We start from the raw sequence: 20,630 nt of genomic DNA on the forward strand, positions 1-20,630 counted from the left end.
GACACTGAATTACTCCACAAGTATAACTGCTACATGATCATATCACAGTAATACTTATACTATTTATGATAGTTTGCCATTTTTCCAAATTACCTAATTTCTTGGAATATGTCATTATGATCAAAGGTGTGCCATTATATATCAGAATTTAAGTCCATCTATTGATTACAAATTCCCTTCGATCTTCTCTCTCTCCCTTCCTCCTTTCCTCCCTTTCTTTCTTCTTTTTCTTTTTCTCTTTCTTTCTTTCTTTTCTATTCTTTTCTTTCTTCCTTCTCTTTCTTTCTTTCTTTCTTCTTTCTTTCTTTCTTTCTTTCTTCTTTCCTTCCTTCTCTTTCTTAAATTAACAATATCTTCTAAGATAGCATGCCAGGACACAGTGCTCCAAATATATTAATTGTGGTTTGGCAGATCCTTTCTATAAAACCAGTGGTTTTATATACTTTGTGTATTTGCAAAATGGGATCTATCCAGCAGAAGTGAATATATTCAGTGCAGACAACTTAACTGGATCATTTAACCCATTAACTTGAGTCTTTAAGTTTGATGCTATTTCAATCCTATCAATCAAATAGGATTTAGGTATCAATTCCTGCTGCTTCTGAGCTACATTCAGATTATTCGGGAGTGCATTTCTTTAATTAGTGGTATTCCTATGCAGAGACCCAACTTCAAAGGTTATCACAGCCATTGACTTGTCTTAGTAATACTTTTGTTTTCAAAATATATAAATCTGGGTTTATTGGTTCTATATGGCTGTTTTGCTTTCATCAAATCCCCATTTTAAAATGTATATTATCTGCTTGCATATTTATGTTTTTCAACCCTCTTGGCATCCCACATTCCACTACCCAATTTCATTGAAAAAAAATCTTGCCAAGCATTTCAAAGAACTCAATTCCTAACTTGGAGTAATTCCAGCAGACAACCATAGGGATGTGTCTATAGAATGCCAAAAAAAAAAATCTCATCAATTATGTCAGAAATTTAGATATTCATCCAGATGTTTTGTCTACATCATACCAAACACATTTTGTAAATTTTATTAGCTGACTAAAAATCTGAAAGAATTGTCTTGACATTATTTAGACATGGTTCAAAATAACAAGAAGTATAGCAATAACACCCTCATATAAACAATAGGTTCAGGTTGACACCGATTCCAACCTTAAAGAAAGTGACTCCCATTGGCCAATGTGGGCAAGTTTTTATGATATGGTTGCGATTTGGATTCTAAGAATGCCAAGGATCCACAACATTTTATCATCCTCCAATTAATTTCAAAACTAGATGATAAAACTACTAGATAGCCAATGAACCAGAAGAATTAAATGTCATACTGCATTTGAGATCAAAACTGAGCAGTCTATACTGGGCAATTTACTGATGACAATGACTATTTAAGACTGTGGATATCCATTTTAATTAGGTTATTGCTCAAGGATCATCATTGGCCTGGAATCTTTTGGAAAATTTTTAGACTATATAAAGTTACATAAAATTGTGAAAAAGTTGCATGCTTTAAAAACTTAGTATTTCCATCAAGCCTGTGGTTGAAAAAGAGTATGAAGACAATCGTAAATGGATGTTTTTAACACAGTTTCTTGATATTTACAGTATTTTTTCTTCTCTAGTTGCCCTCCCTTCAAAGTTGGTCAATTGTTTTTCTGGATTTTTCTTCACCTCACATTCAGTACAAGGAAGGATTTGCAATTTCTGTCAAACAATACAGAAAAGACATTTAGGATAGTCGCGATAAATATACATTTAAGGGAAAATTAAAATCTTAACAGAATAGTAATATAAATTTTTTATCTCAACAAATATCCTACAGACAAGTGAATGCTAGACCCAATGAAATAAGCGTAAATATGTCCATATTTCTAATTCATGGAAGTACAAAAAATACTGTCAACAAGTTGCAAGGTATTTCAAAAACTATTTTGAGAAAACTTTGGCCAAACCATTCAACTCTGATTAACCCATAAGTTAGGAAATGTTGTATTAAGTGAAATGAACCCTACAAATTACTATGATATAATATTTTTGGTCATATAAAGAACAGTACAGAAAGAAGTTCATAATTAAGTTCCTGAACTGTGCTTGCTGTTTGTTTTTGTTGGGGATATGTACTTCTTTCTCCCTCATCTGCTTCCCCAAATCCTCTTCTTATCTTTTTTTGTTCCATAAGGAACAGATGCATGTTTTTTGTTCTCTGTATATTTTTGGTATGTTTCTTGGTTGTGTGTGTTTGGTGGGGTGTACCTCTTTCACCCTTGTTCTTCTGAGGTTCTGAGATGATCAAGCCAAAATCTTAGTTGCAGGCACAGTGTCCAAAGACACTAGGTGAAGGAGGTATCTTGTATTAGTCAATACAACACCCCTGTTTCAGCTATAGACACAGAGAAAACCATGGGAATCAAAGGATTCAAGTTCTTTCTGACATAATCAAAACAAGCAAACAAATAAAATACCTGTGGGGTAGTCACTGGCTCTACTGTAGCATTGGTTGGGGGATTGTCTTTGTGCTTCATTGAACAGGTCCTGCCCTCTTGTAAAAGCTGCAAATGAAAATAGATCAGTGAAGTTAAGTTAAATGAAGAAAGGGATAGAAAAATTCCCTTGAATTCTTCCCTGTGTAAAACTTCTTTCCCTTTGATGCAGGTTGGAAGGGCGAGCTAGGGACAAAATAAACTCATTGCAACCTGAGTGGGATCCCAAGGAGAGATCAAGCATTCACAGTTGGTTCGGGAATCTCAGTGGTGCTTAGGACAGTCAGCTACTACAACAAAATTCCATTTCAATGGAAAATTCTTTGTAAAAGCACTTAAATGGAAGTAAAGAATTATAAACTACTATATCTGTGAAGCATCTAGACCCTAAGGCATTAAATATGTCAGTCGTCCATATGCCTGCAGGAACATCAATATTGCAAGCTAGGAAGCAATTTGAACAATATAATCATCAATCTGTGTAGAAAAAAATCCTCACTACCTTAAAAAAGATTATATTTTGGAAGATAAGATCTTAGATTTTACTAACCAGGAATTCTCATCTTACTTGTTAGCCTCAACAGTTTTGAAGAAGAGTTGCTGGCAGTGTATTCCAATTGGGCTTCATTTCCATTTTAACTGTTAAAATATTGAACTTCTCTTCCTTCTCTCTCTCCCATGCTCTATCATTCTCTCCATCCCTTTCTTCTCTCCTTCCTTGTCTGCTTCTCTTCTCTTTCCATACTATCTCTCATTCTTCCTTCCTCCCTTTTTTCTTTCTCTTTATTTTAAACACTTATTAAAAAAAATTTTTTTAACGTTTATTTATTTTTGAGACAGAGAGAGACAGATCATGAACGGGAGGGTCAGAGAGAGGGAGACACAGAATCTGAAACAGGCTCCAGGCTCTGAGCTGTCAGCACAGAGCCCGATGCGGGGCTCGAACTCACGGACCGCGAGATCATGACCTGAGCCAAAGTTGGCCGCTTAACCTACTGAGCCACCCAGGCGCCCCCCACCTTTTTTTTTTTTTTTAAATTTTTTAACGTTTATTTATTTTTGAGACAGAGAGAGACAGAGCATGAATGGGGGAGGGTCAGAGAGAGGGAGTAAACACTTTTTAAAAGTAACTACAAAAATCATTTATTGTAAGTATATGCTTCTTTTTGGGGGGTGGGGTGATTGCCTGTAATCCTTTCTATGTGTACAACAGAGCCTAGGAGTTTAATAGTCCCTGGCCACCGGTAGCTCTGAACATAAACAACTCAGTTTGTTTCCTTGGGATCTAATAGGGGGAGGAGATCTAAGAGGGCCTCATACTAACATCCTATAAATTCTACAAGTAGATGATAAATAAAGAGGTTCCAAAGGAGACTTACTCCAATTTGGATTTTAGAGTAATGTTATTTTTCTATGCTTGCTATTCTTGCACTATATTGCTTTTATTTGAATACACACCATGTTTTTTTACCATTCCATGTCCATACGTATGTCATCCCACCTTCATAAAAGTCTCCACTGTGACATCTTGACAACCAGCTACTCATTCCCTTCCTAGAATGTCATTTCCACCATGAGATAGACTCAGTCATACTTTCCTGCTTTAAAGGCACAATGTCTATAAAAATTATATCACTTAAGATTGTTTTTAGATGTATAAGCATGTCTGGCTCTTTATTTCCTTGAAGACAGAGACTACATTTATCAGCTCTAGATCTCAGCTTCATGCCAGCAGATAACAAGTGGTCAATATGAAATCTCTGAGTAAATAATAATTGAATAACACAAACATTGGCTATGAAAATATTTTAGTACTTCAGAATTTTAATAAATTCCTGATTTTTTCATATGATCAGATTTAGATATATTTGATTGAAGCCCCAAAATGGTTACACATTGCCCCTTCTTCTATATAAGCCTATTAGAGTCGAAAGGTAAGATAAAAATAATAATAGGAGAAATCAGTGGTCAAAACCTTGACTACGTTATTCCAAAGAATTTTAAGCAGATGCACAGAGGAATCTTGCACACTAAGAAATGCATTTCTTTTTATGTTCTATGGGTTTGAATAGGACCTGGAATCTAACATTTCCCTAGAATATTATAATTATTCTATTTTTGTTGTGATAATACAACCAGCTTGTGTTTTGATCATGCTTGCATTCAGCCTTTGAAAAATTAACAAATAGTTGTATAAAGTCAAGCTCAAAAAACATGATGAATGCAGAAAGTTTCCTGCAAAGTATAAGGTACCCCAAAGTATGTTTTAGGAACAATGGTGTTTGTGGGTCATGCACGTTCAGGGGAAAAGTTTCTTTGAAAATTAACCAGTTGTATTTAAAGTAGTTCTTCTCAAAGCCTTTAACATGCAACTTCTTAAAGTTCTGGTCTTGCACGAACTGTCCACATCATTACATAAGGTGATGGTTAAAACATGACACTCCTGGGTGATAACTGGGTCTTATGGCAATGGGGTTTGCATTTTCAGTCAGCACTCCAACAATTCCAATGCACAGTTAAATTCGAAGCCTACTTCTTCATAATGTACAAAGGCATTACAAATCTCTTAGAAGGATATATAATATAACTGTTCCCCAAATCTATTTGACCTTAAAACCCTGTCTTGTGTGGCCCTTCACTTGAGGTCATTGTCATGAGGAAGCTTCATACTATAGGATTTTCAGCAGAGTCTACTCTTTCATTAATGCAAGCATGGCTGACTATTTCAGACAAGCCTTTGATCATCTGAACAATGAAAACTTATTAAATTTCAACATTAAAGAAAATGTTATGTGGCTTAAAGATAGCTTGAACCTTTTTTGATACTTTGATCTTACAATGAACACTACCTTTAAAATTATTTTGGTCTGTGCCTCACAGGCATTGTAGAAGTTTCATGAGATGAAGTTCATAAAATTCTTAGTGTTTCTCAGAGAGACAGCATAATTATAACTTGCAGGTTATATCATGCCTTAATAAGCATCTTATCAACTGTATAACCTATGATAAAGCAGGCATTCACTTGGTGAAAACATAAAGGGGAAGTTTCTTCATGGAGCTCTCTTACATTTGTTGCCAACATCACCCAGATTGCCAAAAGTTCCAAACAATTGTAGTTAGGAAGACAACAAAATAAAAAAAGAAAAAAAAAAAAAAGAAAGAAAAAAAAAAGGAAACATTTACAATATTGTATTATAAAGGCAATTTTTCCTAATGGTTATACTGCTTTGGAGTAAAGTAGAATTTGGTTTGAATTTTACCCCTGATGTTTATTCATTGGTGATCCTGATAAAGTGATTTGATAAATTACTTATCTTTGGGTCTCAGTTCAACGGAGTCACTTCTTCACAGAATTATTTTGAGGATAAAATGAGAAAGCACAGAAATACTCAGTTTAAATATTGACAAATAAACATTCTCCCCTCTTCTACTATTTTTCATATTAGTATTAGCATCATTAATGATTATAAACCAACAATTATGACGAGTTGCCACTGACATTACAAATATGAAGTATGGGGCCAAATCAGGTCATGTAAGTCCCGTGATGAAGAAGAAGAGGAAAGGGGGACAGAAAAGGAAATGGAGATACACGTTTGGATTTGGAGGGATGCAAAAACACTTAGTACCAATACTTTTTTTTTGACACTATAGATAAAAAATAATAAAATTAACGTTCTTTTGTTGGGAGGAAAAAAGATGAGAACCTAGAAGTTTCAAGGTTCTGCAAAATTATGTTGATATATTTGAAGATTTATCCAGTAAAACAGGCTTGAGGATGCTACTGGCTGACCCCTTAATTTTACTCTTGTGAGACCATAAGCAGGATCTACTTAAAACTTGCCAGACTTCTCTGATCCATGGAAAATGAGGGATAATTAACTTGTGTTTCTTGAGGCCATTTACTCTATGATAACTGATCATTTATAATTGAAAACTAATACAGATATTATGACAGGGGACCTGTATGTCATATCATGGGAGCCTAAAGTATCTTATTAGTGTGGCTCTTCACCTTTGTTTTGATCATTTAATTGTAGGTAATGTATTGGTTCCATACTTTTTGAAGGTAGGCAGTAGTTAAATTATAAATAAAAACTCTCTTTGGGGGTGATAATTTTAAAATAATTACGTGAACACAATATATAGATGCCTTTTTAAAATGTAATAACAATCTCTTTCCCAATTCTTCCTCCTGATCTCTTTGTGGCTATTAATACTGCTGGCGCTTTGACTGTCTTAAAATTCTCTGTTTGATAGCCCTGTTCCCTTAATGTTTTAACATCTAATCTCTTTTGTCCCCTTCATCTCAACCCCTCATATTTACACATGAGGATATCAACAGTTAGATAAAGGTTCTCAAGGCCATAAAAGTATTGTTGCAAGTAAAACCCATGTCCACTTTCCCGTAAATTTGGGATCTTTCCAAGATTCTATACCACCTTTTTTTCACTTTATTATTTAACTTTACAACATCTTATATTTGAATGGTCATATTACATTTTACAGTTGTGGCTAATGACACAATTTTTGACAACAAAATAGTTCCCCATAGTTTTGAAACATTCAACAAAGATAACTTAGTAGGTAGTAGATACACATGGGGGCCTGATGAATCAATGAGATGTATTATCCAGAAAAGAAAAGAAAAGATGACTCTTGGTTAGTTAGGATGACTAGGGATTTTTTCATGAAGAAAGTGAACAATGAAATCATCCTTGAGGAATGGATAAAGTTGTTTATGGCAGAGTCAGCTGGATGAAGGGGAGGTTAAAGTAGGTGTGGGGTGGGAGAAAGCATCAAAGGTCACAGCGTCAAGGTCAGCTGAGATAGTAACTACCAAGAGATGACTAGAATAGGGACGGTTCATGGAAGAGCTTGCAGGCCAAATAGTGATGTTTATACTCAATTTTGCAATTATGAAGAGGCAGTTATACTGTAAATATCCTGTAAGAATATGCCTACTTTTTAAAAGAAGTTTACAAGTTAATACTTTCTCTGTGCTGATATCTAAAGAGATTCATTAGTAAGACTCTGAAGTGATCTATCCACATAATACATACTTAAAAACATCATCCCTAGTAGAACCCTCCTCCTTCAGTGAAAGTTTTGGAATCCATGCCATTTTTTATGAGCACTTCTCTCTCACTTGCACTATTCTGGAGACCACCAGGATTTGTGAGGGCAGCTGCCTTTCCCATCTCTCAGCAGGTTGACAGGAAGTTGAAACTTGGCTAAATTTTTCAGAAATTAGGTTTAAAAAATCCAATATGTGGAGCTGGAGTTTCAGAACTTATTTCATAAGTCCATTACTAAATTAAATTATGCAGCTGAAAGAACAACAACAACAAACATTCCCTTTTCAAGTGGTTCATGTTCATTCGTGCCTGAAACTTAGACACTACATATCATCAAAGTATGCTGAGCTTGTCATCACAACCCAACTCATGAGATAGTAAATCTTGAGACTTTTCCTTTCATATTCATTGACCAGAATCTAAGAAAAGCAACAAGAACAACAATAACTAATGGACTTTAATTTCTCCATATGGATTCAGTACGGGTCATTGCTTTATCTTAGCTTGCAAAATTGAAACTTGCAGATGAGAGCTGCTAACCAGTCTTTCCATGGCTAAGTCTGTAAACCACTGTTTATTAAAGTAATTCAGTATGTTAGACACTAATCCTCCTCTTTCTTTAAGAGATCATGGGGTTTATCTCTTTATTCCATTCCTAGATTATTAAACTGAATGATCCAACTCTCTCCAACCTTGCTTTCTGCCATCCATCTGTTGGTCAGTCTCCAGAAATGTCTTCCTAACATATATCCTATCATGCTAACTCGGTGCACAAAAATGAGTAAAATCCAAACAACTTAGAAAAATATCATCCCGTGCACAGATTTGTGATTTCCCATTGCCTATAAAGTATAGTAGACCAAGAACATGGATGAGATGCAGGGGCTGGAGACAGTTTTCTTAAACAAATAAGATGTGATATAGAAGCATGGCCTTCAGACTCACCTTGATGAACCACAGCAAAGCCTCTGAAGGTAAATGGGCATTAAAAGAATGAGTCTCTGCTGTCACCTACTCAGACTCACAGATTTTCTTCTTATTACTATTGTTAAATACACATACATAGACAGAGCTTTTTGTCATGCTGATTTTTTTTTTTTTTTGCCTCCTTGCCCAACACTACCTAGAATAATTATTGACTTTTAATTCTTTTAATTATTTCTGGTACAACGAGGAGTGCAACTGTAAATCTTGGAAAGAAATGAAAAGTTCTATTTCATGCAAGAGATTTTATGACTAAACAGAATAAGGTAGCGGTTAAGCCCATGGTCTAAGAAGTCTGGCTTAACCAATGTTCAAATCCTTAGATCAACTGCTTACTAGCTTTGTGGTCTTCAATAAGTTATGCATTATTTTCTTAATCCAAATTTCCGTATTTATAAAATGTAGAACATTATTATTTTATAAATGTGTGTAAAGACTACATAAGAGAATGAGTTAAAGCACTTAGCTCAGTGCCTCTTACTAATAAGATCTCAATATATCGTAGTAGCAATGATGATAATGAAGATAGAAATGAATTTGTAAACCACCTGGAACAAAGCACTTGAAATATATGAGATATGCAGTAAATCATACCTGTTATATCACAGCAGACTCCCTGATACTATGTTTTCAACAAATAATTGTTCATATAACGATATATGTGGTGCATGCAGTTTGGAAGGAGAAGTAGTTCTACATTAGCTTTTTCAGATGCATTTGCATTAATACAATGACATTGAAGAAAAATGATACAACCTAATTACCCCCCAAAATTATTATCATCACTATAATAATAAGATTTTTTTTCTTTTAAACAAGGAAACAAACAAAAATTATACATTTAATGTTGGCTCCAGCATGATGAAAGGGATTTCTCTCTCTCTTTCTTGCCCTCTCTCTCTCCTCTCTTTTACAATGCTGGTGCAGATATTTTGGAAGATAATTTAATAAGATAGATAAGTAGTTTCAAATATGTTCATTATCCAGTATATTTCATTTGGGATAGTCTTTCTCTGAAGAAAATAATCCACATTTAAAAAGAAAACCTTTCACTCAGAAGTATTACTTTGGGATTTGTATAGTAGCGAAAAAGAAAGCAAAATAATCATTGAATATAAAGAAGTTGGTTAAATAATGATAAAATAATTAGGTGAAATATTTTATAGTTGTTAAGACATTTGTGGGCTATTTATTAATATGAAAGTTACTTAAGCTTAAAATATATAATTCAAAATTATACAGTTAAAATCACAAAGATAGTGCATGTAAAACAGAAATAAATGCACCAAACTTTTTATGTTGACAAATGTCAAAGCACAACAGTAAAGTTTGAGAGGCCAAAACAGACAATTTTGTTGTGCTTTAGCATTTTTGTTGATTTCAAAATAACATATAACACACGTCTATCTGTCCGTCTGTTTGCCTTTCTATCTCTGAAACTATTCCTCTCTTTATCTTTTCTTCCTCCCTGACTCCTGACCTCCCTCCCTCCCTGTCTTTTTCTCCCTCTTTTGTCCCCTCTCCCTGTTCCTCTCCCTCTCATTTTTTTCTTTCTTCTTTTTCTTCTTTCTTGGGGGACATGGCTGATCTGTCACTTTGCAATGAGTTATGACCATCTATAGAAGAACCATTTATCTATATACAGTTTGCCTATGGGAGAATATATATGTTCATTAAAAAAAATGATTTTAAGATGGAAAAGTGCCTAGAACCTTAAGCTTTTCCTTCCCTATCAATTTGAATCTCAAATTCTCTTGAACTAAAGGGAAAAGCTCAGACATCATTTTCCCTCATGCATGTGATTAAGAAATGTAATTTTACTTGTGGAAGAATGGATAGAGATATAACTAGCTTTGGTGAATAATTGATTAATTATACAAAGTAACTGTTCGCTGCCTTAAGAGACCAAAAAGGTTTAAATACTAATCTTGAGAACTGCATAAAATTGAGCAATCAAAGGCTAGCACAGGCCTTCAAAACATTCCATCTTAGTTAGGTAAAATTTAATCTGATTAGCAAGATACCTATATCCAGAAACTCAAGTGATAAAATATGAAGACTGATGACCAAATGATGCACAAATTCAGCTGCTTCAATATGCAGCTCACCTATTATCCAGGAGACCTAGGGAAGAGCACAGCTGGGTCTGTAAATTATGAAATGGGATAAGCCATGAATACATCTTTATTAAAGTGATTACACTTATCTCTCACATACACATATACACTGACACCACCAGAGTAACCAGGTTGTTTCTGTGCTTTTGAGCAATGGACAGCTAGCTATCTGACAACATGTTGTATCATGGCCAACAAGCAGGCTAAGTGATAACAAAACTATGCAGCTGAGACAATCCCAGCTAATTATTTATCACCATACGTGGGAAATAATCACACAACACACAATCACAACATGGTGGAAAGACTGTAATTCTGGGATATCCTAATAATGATTAGGACTTTCATTTTAATGTGGAGATACCAGACTTTGGAGCCAGGTGTAAATGAATTTTGAGTCCCAACTCCATATCCCACATCTACGATAATGGGGGCAAGTTAATGAACATTGAGTTCCCCGGACTTTGGTATTTTACAAAAGAATAAAGTCAAACGCCAATAATAAACATTGGCATTGTCAGCTTCAAAGTTTGACATTAGAACAAATAAAGCAACAAACAAACACACACCTGTATTTCAACAATGTTTCAGAGAAGCAAGGCTATTTTAATACTAAATATATAAAGGATCCAGAATCAAAAGAAATTATTCTTGAGAGGCAGACAGAAAGAGAAAGATGGAGAGGTAGAGAGATGGAGAGAGATTGACTGATTCATGGAAAACACACTAATATTTTGTTACTTGACTCTACTCAATGTCAATTTTCTACATCTTCGTAGTGTTGAAAACTTCATCACAGGCTAACACTTGCCAGTGGAATGACATTTGAAAAATACCAATTTAACCTTAATTTTTCTTCATTTGTAAATTGTGGATAATAATGCAAACACTCAAAATTGGCATCATTGCAAAATAAGATAAGGCAGGGAACTCAGCTTAGGTGAATGGAATGACAAGTTAGCCCATCCTAGGTTTGAATTCCTTTAGCCTTTATAAGTTGTATGGATTCGGAAAAGTTACTTCATCTTCTTGAGGTCGATACCTTATCTGTAAGGTTAGCAAAGTAATACCTACGTGAGAGGGTTGTTGGAAGGGTTAGATTACATATTTTAAAAATGTATTTATTTATTTTGAGAGAGAGAGAGAGAGAGAGAGAGAGAGAGAGAGATTAATAGCAGGGGAGGGGCAGAGAGATACGGAGAGAGAAAATTCCAAGCAAGCTCCGCTCTGCACACTGCCAGCGCAGAGCCTAATGGGGGGCTCGAACCCATGGCTCATGAGATCATGAACTGAGCCAAAACCAAGAGTCAGACGCTTAACCAACTGAGCCACCCAGGTGCCCTGGGAAGAGTTAGATTAAATTAAAAATATATAATGGTTCCTAATGGAGTATCTTGCACATATTAGGTGCTCAATTAGTTTTGTTTCTATGCTTTCTTTCTCACCCTCAGCTTCCTCTTCCTTCGATCAAAATGTATCTCCTTTGCCAATAAATATTTGGATCCTATGAGAATAGGAACACAGATATTCAGTCACTTTATTTTACCACGTTGGTATCAACACACTTACCCAGGTCATTAGACAATCTTGATATTGCCAAAGGATTTGTTGCCGTTCTGAACCTCTCCCCACTAGTCTGTGGTTCTTCCTGTCTCATCCTTTTCTATTTATGATTTAACAAGGCAAGAAAAAAATCTTATTAACCAGCCACTCAGTCTTCCTAAACAGGCTTAACCTTGGAGGATGCTTTCATCCTTCGTGTGTGTGTATGTGTGTGTGTGTGTGTGTGTGTGCGCGCGTTTCTCCTTCTCAATACGGAATCATCACAATCTAATTAATTTAACTTAGGGATTTAGTTGACTCAAAATGTTTTCATTATAATACAGGCACATTTTTGGCTTCAATGCAAATATCCCATTTAGAAATTATGAAAATAAAGTCATATTTAGGATGACCTTTTTAAAAGGGTGCTGTTAAGAGTTTAGCTAAATATCCATAATATTGCTGCCTTAGAGTCCATTTTGTGTGGAGAGGGGTCTGCTGGGACTTGGAACTGACACTAGCCCTGACCAGGAGTGCTATCCTAGGTAACAGCCAGCAAAGTCACAAGAAGTGTAAATTCCTGATATAACCTCCCCAGTGCCCTGGAGATAAGCATATGTCTCTCCTAGCTCCTTTCCATTTTGTGCTTCTCCTCCTCCTTCCTCAGAATTTACCAAGAGTCTTGCTCTTTTTGGTTTGTGTTGACCAATCAGGTCTAACTCAGGACCCCCAAAGCACTCTACCTACCAATCCTAAAAAACAAAAACAAAAACAAAAACCATGTACCTCAGTTTCTGCTACTCCCTCTCTGCTGGTATCCTGCCTTGACCTCCCCATTGCCCCAGTGACCAATGTATTGTACCTCCTCCAAAACCTGTGACTAATGAAGTTCTCTATTTCACTTTCCCTTGCCTTGTGATCTTTCTCGAACCTTGGCTCACCACCATCTGAAACCCCAGGGCTCTTCTTAGCAAATGTTAGTTTAATAAAAATCACAAGGAGGTCTATGACTGAATTAACAATCATTGGAAAGCCTATGGAAGGAAAATGGCTTCTTTTGCATTTTGCTTATTTTAAATTATACTCTATTCTTTCTCTCAGAAATAAGGAATAATATTTAAGAATTATAGCAGATGAAATGATTTATCATAAATTAATTTAAAATCTTTGAGCTTGCATCTCTGATCCCGCTGATCACTATAACTTTGTTATTGGTATTAAACACTTGGTTCTACTTCATAAGAGAGATTAGCTATATCTCTTGTGATCTTTCTCTAAAACATTAAAAGAACTCAAAATAATTAATGCAAATGTATCACTGGGCAACCTGAAATTCTACTAACAAAAAATATCTCTGGCAGGTACAGAAGTCCAGTTGATTCTTCTGGGACAGGCTGGAGGCTAAAAAGAATGCTTTTTGAAATATTATAAAGGAGAAAAAAAATGGAATTAAATACCAAGGTACTTAAAAATATGAATGCATTTTGGCTAAATTTTTCTGTGATGCCACCTTTCTGTATGAAATAATTTGTTATATTTATTACAGGATGATATTTTAGCACTGTATTTAGTACTCCATATGAAAAAATTAAACTGTTTGAAACCAAAGCCCTAATTTCGTAACTTTAGAAGTTTTGGAGAAATAATAATATGCATCTGCTAGGATGAGTATTTTGCTTAGTCCTGAAGGAAATACCAATATTTTTATAGTTACTGTCCTCAGATTGCTTATTATGTAATGCAAAATGAGAACTTTGTACAAATAATCAGGATGCAGATGGACTGTGACACAGGATAAAATAGGTGTATAAACCAAGCATTATGGCAACCAAGAAGAGAAAGCCATTCTGTGCCTTCAGGGAAGATGAGAGGAGTCAAGAAAGTATTGACCAGATTAAGCTTTATGTGTACATCACTGTCTGGTCAATATCCTTATAGTAAATTAGCATGTTTATTGGGTATTTTTATTTATCAGATTAATAAATTAACCATTGTTATTATGGTTTCTATACAATTTCTGATAAGAACTCATGCTTAAGTCCACATTTTGCATACTTTAAATTGATGTTAAAGTAGGGAAAACATGCAGACTTATATTTAATGTGCAAAGCAGAAAAATTTTCTGAAGATAAAATTATTTGCCATTCTGCATTATCTCGAGGTGTGTCTATTCTTTCTTGAAGGAACCGCAGTAGCAATATAAAGAAGGCCTTATATAAAGCCAACTTCTTCAGATGCCCAGAATGACAATGGTGTGTAGTCTCCAAGCCCAGTTACAGCAGGGCATGACTTGCTTAGAAAGTGTTGTTAGCCAAGCATCTGCCAACAACTCATCAGGACCATCAAATACTGCACAATGGATATTGGTTATAATGGTAAACTAGGATTTCTTAAATCTGTCAGAATTGTGTTAGCATGATAAAGTTGGCATCATCTTTCCGTTCACAGCTCTAGGATTGATTTTCTGCATATTTTCCTCCTCTCATTTCCCTAGACAATACTTTGCTGTTAAATAAACTCCCTTTGTTTAGGGACTTGCAGGCAGGTGTAATAGAAAGAAATAGAGCTGGTGCTTTCAGTGCTAAAGAGAAGCCATTGTGCTTTTCATTTCCTCAGCATATTAAGAAAAATTAAATGTTTGCTATGTATAGGAGTCAGAAATATTGTGAAACACATTTACATTAGCACTAAGTCTTAATTCCTAAGTGAAAATTAAAAGTGAGTGTTCAATGTCTTTCATTCTTGATATGCTTTAACAATATGAGATGCACTTGCAAACTTCAGGTGAATGGGATGGAACAGGTACATCCTTTGCTTTCTCCAAGTGTCTCCAATATTATCATTTAAACAAAATAATTTAAACCTCACCAAACTGATAGACCAATATTCTGCTAAGGCATTAGTGGTCTAGTTCAAGTTTTCTAAGGCTACTTAAAAAAAAAAAAAGGCCAAGGAATCCAGAGGTCATTTTCCTAGGTGACCTTTTCTGGTTTGCATAGGGCAGGAAATGGAAAGAAACCACAGAGATATATGAGAAGATGCATGGTCTTGGGGTGCCCTGGTTGAGCATCCAACTCTTGATTTTGGCTCAGGTCATGATTCCAGGGTCATGGGATCAATCCCCGTGTTGGGCTCTGCACTGGGCTTGGAACCTGCTTAAGATTCTCTTTCTCTCCCTCTGCCCCTCTCCCCTGCTCATGCTCTCTCTATCTCTAAAGAAAAAAAATAAATTTAAATAAATTTAAAAATTAAAAAAAAAAAGAAAATGCATCGTCTGTAATTCCTAGTTTGGGACCTTGACCATGGAAATATGGAGACCTTGAATATTAAAATTGCAGAAGAACTTTTTTAGAATGAATAAGGACATTGTGAAATTACTGAATACTGTGCATTTAATTTGATATCATATATAATTATCATGACAAACCTGCAAAAAATCAACATCCAAGTTTCTTAAAATGTTTATCAGGAAATATTGAAAGAAGAAAATCTAGGTAGGTTTATTAAAACATTACACATTCCTAGGCTGTGCCCCATATCTACTGATTAATAGTCTATGGGAGTAGGGCTTTACAAGCAGTTTTACCAGTTGACCTGGTGATTCAGACATGCAAAAGTCTGAAAATCACTGATCCACATTATATAAATAAGGGATCTGAATTATAAAACCATTTGCCAAAGTGACATGTGAGGAAATAGCAAAGTTGGTGTTCAAATCTAGGTTTTATGTAATTTTAAGTCTTTCTCTACTATATTGCTTAGTCTCAGGTGTACCAAGAGCAGTCAAAATGCATCTTTTTTGCTATTTATTTACTAAGAGATTGCATGCACTCCCATCAGCTCTCAGTGAGATTGCTGATGATCATAGAATCCTAGAATTCAAAGAGATACTCACATTCTTTTCCTCCACATTCGTGCTTCAATTCACAAATATATCCCAGAATCGTTGTTTTTCTTTACTCAATCATATAATATACTATGTCTTCCTGTAGCTAATTCTGTATTCATATACTTTTTATTAAGAGTTCACTTTTACATTTGGCTGAAATATTCTCCTTCTTATAGCTGTTTTTACCAGCAACATCTAGTTCTGCTCTGGAGTAAATAAGACCACTCCTTATGTCACATAGTTTTTGCTGTTGCTTTCGTCATCTCTTTTCTATCTAAAGAAATTAATTAAAACATACAACTCAAAAATATTTATTGAGGTTTTAAGTGAATGGTATAGCTTTGAATAAAGGAATGGAAAGTGATAATTACTGAGAACCTGCTATGTGTCCTTGATAAACCAGGTGTTAAGTTTGGCTGTCTCACTGGAATCTTTAACAAGTTATATAAGACAGGCAACATTTTTCTCTCTTTGTCAAAGGAGGAAAATGAGCCTCAAGGAGTTAAATAGTCATGGTTACACATCAGGTAACTGTTTGAAACAGAAATGAAGCCAATCAACATTACATACTGAATTTCCTCTGGAGGTTTGTCCCTTAAGCTTTATAGTAGACACACTCCATTTGTCACTGTTGAACTTAGCAGTGTCTTTCTAGAATAGAACATGTTGTATCAGTCTACACTGATAAGCAAAATCAGGTAAGAGATTTATCTCCCTTATTCTGGGTATGGCATCATAATTACTTGAAATCAACATTATAACTTCATGTGGCTGTTTTGCAAATGTCATCACAGTTTGAGTCAGAGCTCACAGTCACTTGAAACTCTTTAATTTGTTACAAGACAAATATACAAAAATTAATTCCATTTCTAAATGCTAGCAATTAAGAATCTGGATGAAATTAAGAAAACAACCCCATCCATAATAACATCAAAAGGAATTTAAAAATTAGGAATAAAGAAAACAAAAGAAGGGCAAGATTTGTACACTGAAAATCTGCAAAATATTCCTGAAGGAAATTTTAAAAGATGTAAGTAGATGGAGAGATAACTAATGTCGATAGGCTGAAAGAATCAATATTGTAAAATTACAATTGTCCCCAAATTTATCTATAGGCTCAATGCAAATTCTGTCAAAATCCAAACAGGCTTTTTTATTATAACTGAAAAGCTGAACCTAATATTAACAAGGAAATGGAAGGTATTGAAAAAAGTCAAAGCAATCTTGAAAATAAACAATAAAGGGGACTTGAACTTCGCAATTCCAAACTTACCATAAAGCTACAGTAATCAAATCAGTATGGTACAGGCTTAAGGACATACATATAGATTAATGAAACAACTGAAAGTTAAGAAATAAATTCAGATTTGTAGTCAATTATTTTTGACAAAGGTGCCAAAGCAATTTAATAGGGAAAGTATATTCATTACAATAAATTGTTGTGAAGACTGGCTTAACTAGGTATCAACATGCAAATAATGAAAATAGATTCTTATTTCACATCATGCAGAAAAATTAACTCAAAATGGATCATGGATTTAAATGAAAGATGAAACTAAAAAAATTTTAATAAGAAATTGTAGAAAAATCTTTATATTCTTGGCTTTGGTAAATATTTTTTAGATAAATCATAATCATGATGAAGAAAAGAAAGAGATAAGCTGGACTTTACTGAAATTAAAAACTTCTGTGTTTTAAAATACACTATTCAACAGGTGTTTGGGTGGCTCAGTCATTTGAGCATCTGACTCTTGATTTCAGCTTCAGGTCATGATCCCAGGATAGTGGGACTGAGCCCTACCTTGAGCAGTAGGGAACCTATCACACTTCCGGACTTCAAGTTATATTACAAAGGTGTACTGATTAAGACAGTATGGTACTGGCACAAAAAGAGACACACAGATCAGCTGAACAGAACAGAAAATCCAGAAATGGACCCACAACTATATGGTCAACTAATCGTCGACAAAGCAAGAAAGCATATCCAATAAAAAAAAAAGTCTCTTCAACAAATGGTGTTGGGAAAACTGGACAGCAACATGAAAAAGAATGAAAGTGGGCCACTTTCTTACACTATATGCAAAAATAAATTCAAAATGAATGAAATGCCTAAATGTGAGACAGGACACCATGAAAATCCTAGAACACAGGCAATAATCTTTTTGACATCAGCTGAAGAAATTTCTTCTTTTTTAAAAAAAATTTTTAAACTGATTTATTTATTTCTGGGAGAGAGACAGAGAGAGTGAGCTGGGAAGGGCAGAGAGAGAGAGACAGAGAGAGAGAGAGAGAGAATCCCAAGCAGGCTCCTGTCAGTGTGAAGCCTGATGTGGGGCTCGAACTCATCAAGTGTGAGATCATGAGCTCATGACCCAGGCCGAAACCAAGAGTCAGAAGCTTAACCAACTGAGACACCCAGGCACCCCTGTAGCAACTTCCTAGTAGACTTGTCTCTAGAGGCAAGGGAAACAAAACAAAAGTGAATTATTGGGACTTCATCAAGATAAAAAGCTTCTACACAACATAGGAAACAATCAACAAAGGTAAAAGACAACCTTTAAAATGGGAGAAGACATTTGCAGATGACATATCTGATAAAGGATTAGTATCCAAAATCTATTAGGAGCTTATCAAACTCAGGGCACCTGGGTGGCTCAGTTGGTTAAGTGTCTGACTTCAGCTCAGGTGATGATGTCATGGTTCCTGAGTTCAAGGCCTGCATGGGGCTCTGTACTGACAGTGTGGAGACTGCTTAGGAGCTTAGAGCTCCTGCTCTCAGCTTAGAGCTCTCTCTCTCTCTCTCCATCTCTCTCTACCCCTCTCCCCTGTCTCAAAATAAATACACTTAAAAAAAATAAAAAAGAACTTATCAAAGTCAACATCTAAAAAACAAATAATCCAGTTAAGAAATGGGCAGAAGACATGAATAGACATTTTTCCAAGAAGGCATCCAGATGGCTAACACACATGAAAAAAGGCTCAACATCACTCATCATCAGGGAAATACAAATCTAAACTACAGTTAGCTATTACCTCACAGCTGTCAAAATGGCTAAAATTAACACAGGAAACAACAGATGTTGGCAAGGATGCAGAGAAAGGGAAATCCTCTTACATGGTTGGTGGGAATGCAAACTAGTGCAGCCACTCTGGAAAACAATATGAAGGTTCCTCAAAAACTTAAAAATAGAACTGCCCTATGATCCACCAACTGTACTATTAGGTATTTACCCAAAGGATACAAAAATGATTTGAAGGGACACATGCACCCCGATGTTCAGAGCAGCATTATCAACGATAGGAAAATTATGGAAGGAGCCCAAACGTCCATTGACAGATGACTAGATAAAGAAGACGTGGTATGTATATATGCATACAATGCAAAGGAATACTACTGAGTGATGAAAAAGAATGTAATCTTGCTATTTGCAACAACGTGGATGGAACTGGAGAGTATTATACTAAGTGAAATAAGTAAGTCAGAGAAAGACAAATACAATATGATTTAATTTATATGTGGAATTTAAGAAACAAAGCAGATGAATATGGAGGAGAAAAAAGAGGCAAACCAGAAAGCAGACTCTTAATACAGAGAACAAACTGAGGGTTACTGGAGAGGAGGTGGGTAGGGGGATGGGTTAAATGGGTGATAGGTAGTAAGGAGGGTATCTGTTGTGATGAGCACTGGGTGTGTATGTAAGTGATGAATCACTAAATTCTATACCAGAAATTAATATTACACTGTGTGTTAACTAACTGGTATTTAAATAAAAAACTTGAAAAAAAATGGGAAAAAAAGAAAATAATGAAAACAATCTCTTGTATAACAGCATTTAAAACGAAAAATGATTAGGAAGAAATTTAACCAAGGATGTGACTGAGTTATACACTAAAACGATAAGACACTAATGAAAGAAATTGAAGAAGGCACCAATCAATGGACAAATTCTCTGTTTTCTTGGATTAGAAGAATAAATATTGCTAATATTTCCATGCTATGTACAGCTATCTATAGATACACTGTAATTTCCTTTATGATTCCAATGTCTGTTTTTGCAGAAAAAGGAAAAACCATCCTAAAATTCAAATGAACCCACAAAAGATCTCAAATAGCCAAAGCTATCTTGAGAAACAAGAACGAGGGTGACGATATCACACTTGCTGATTTCAAACTATATTATGATAATAAAACTGGGCCCTTATTTCACACCACTCACAAAAATTAACTTGAAATAGATTAAAGATTTAAATGTAAGCCCTGACTAGAAAACTCCTAGAAGAAAACAGGGAAAAACTCTGACATTTGTGTCGGCAACAATTTCATGGATATGACATCAAAAGCACAAGCAACAAAAGCAAAAATTAACAGGTGGGACAACATCAAACTTAAAAGCTTCTGCACAGCAAAATAACAAACAAATGAAGAGGCAGCCTATGGAGTGGGAAGAAACATTTTTAAACCAGTTACCTAATAAGTGGTTAATATCCAATATATATAAGGAACTCACAGAAGTCAATAGTAAAAAAT

The 20,630-nt window shown here is 35.1% G+C and overlaps 1 protein-coding gene across 2 annotated transcripts in view; it reads right to left on the minus strand.

The window, feature by feature from the left end:
- Nucleotides 1–1,027: 1,027 nt before the first annotated feature.
- Nucleotides 1,028–20,630, minus strand: part of LUZP2 (leucine zipper protein 2) — a 485,908-nt gene continuing 466,305 nt past the window's right edge. For both annotated transcript variants that reach the window (XM_049649143.1, XM_049649125.1), the window contains exons 11-12: nucleotides 2,475–2,561; nucleotides 1,028–1,716 (exon numbers count right to left, since the gene is read on the minus strand). In XM_049649143.1, coding sequence (XP_049505100.1) covers nucleotides 1,612–1,716; nucleotides 2,475–2,561 — 192 coding nt within the window. In that variant the 3' untranslated portion in view covers nucleotides 1,028–1,611. The remainder of the gene's footprint in view (nucleotides 1,717–2,474; nucleotides 2,562–20,630) is intronic.

The sequence above is a fragment of the Panthera uncia genome, chromosome D1 (assembly GCF_023721935.1).
Source record: "Panthera uncia isolate 11264 chromosome D1, Puncia_PCG_1.0, whole genome shotgun sequence".
Classification (NCBI taxonomy): Eukaryota; Metazoa; Chordata; class Mammalia; order Carnivora; family Felidae; genus Panthera; species Panthera uncia.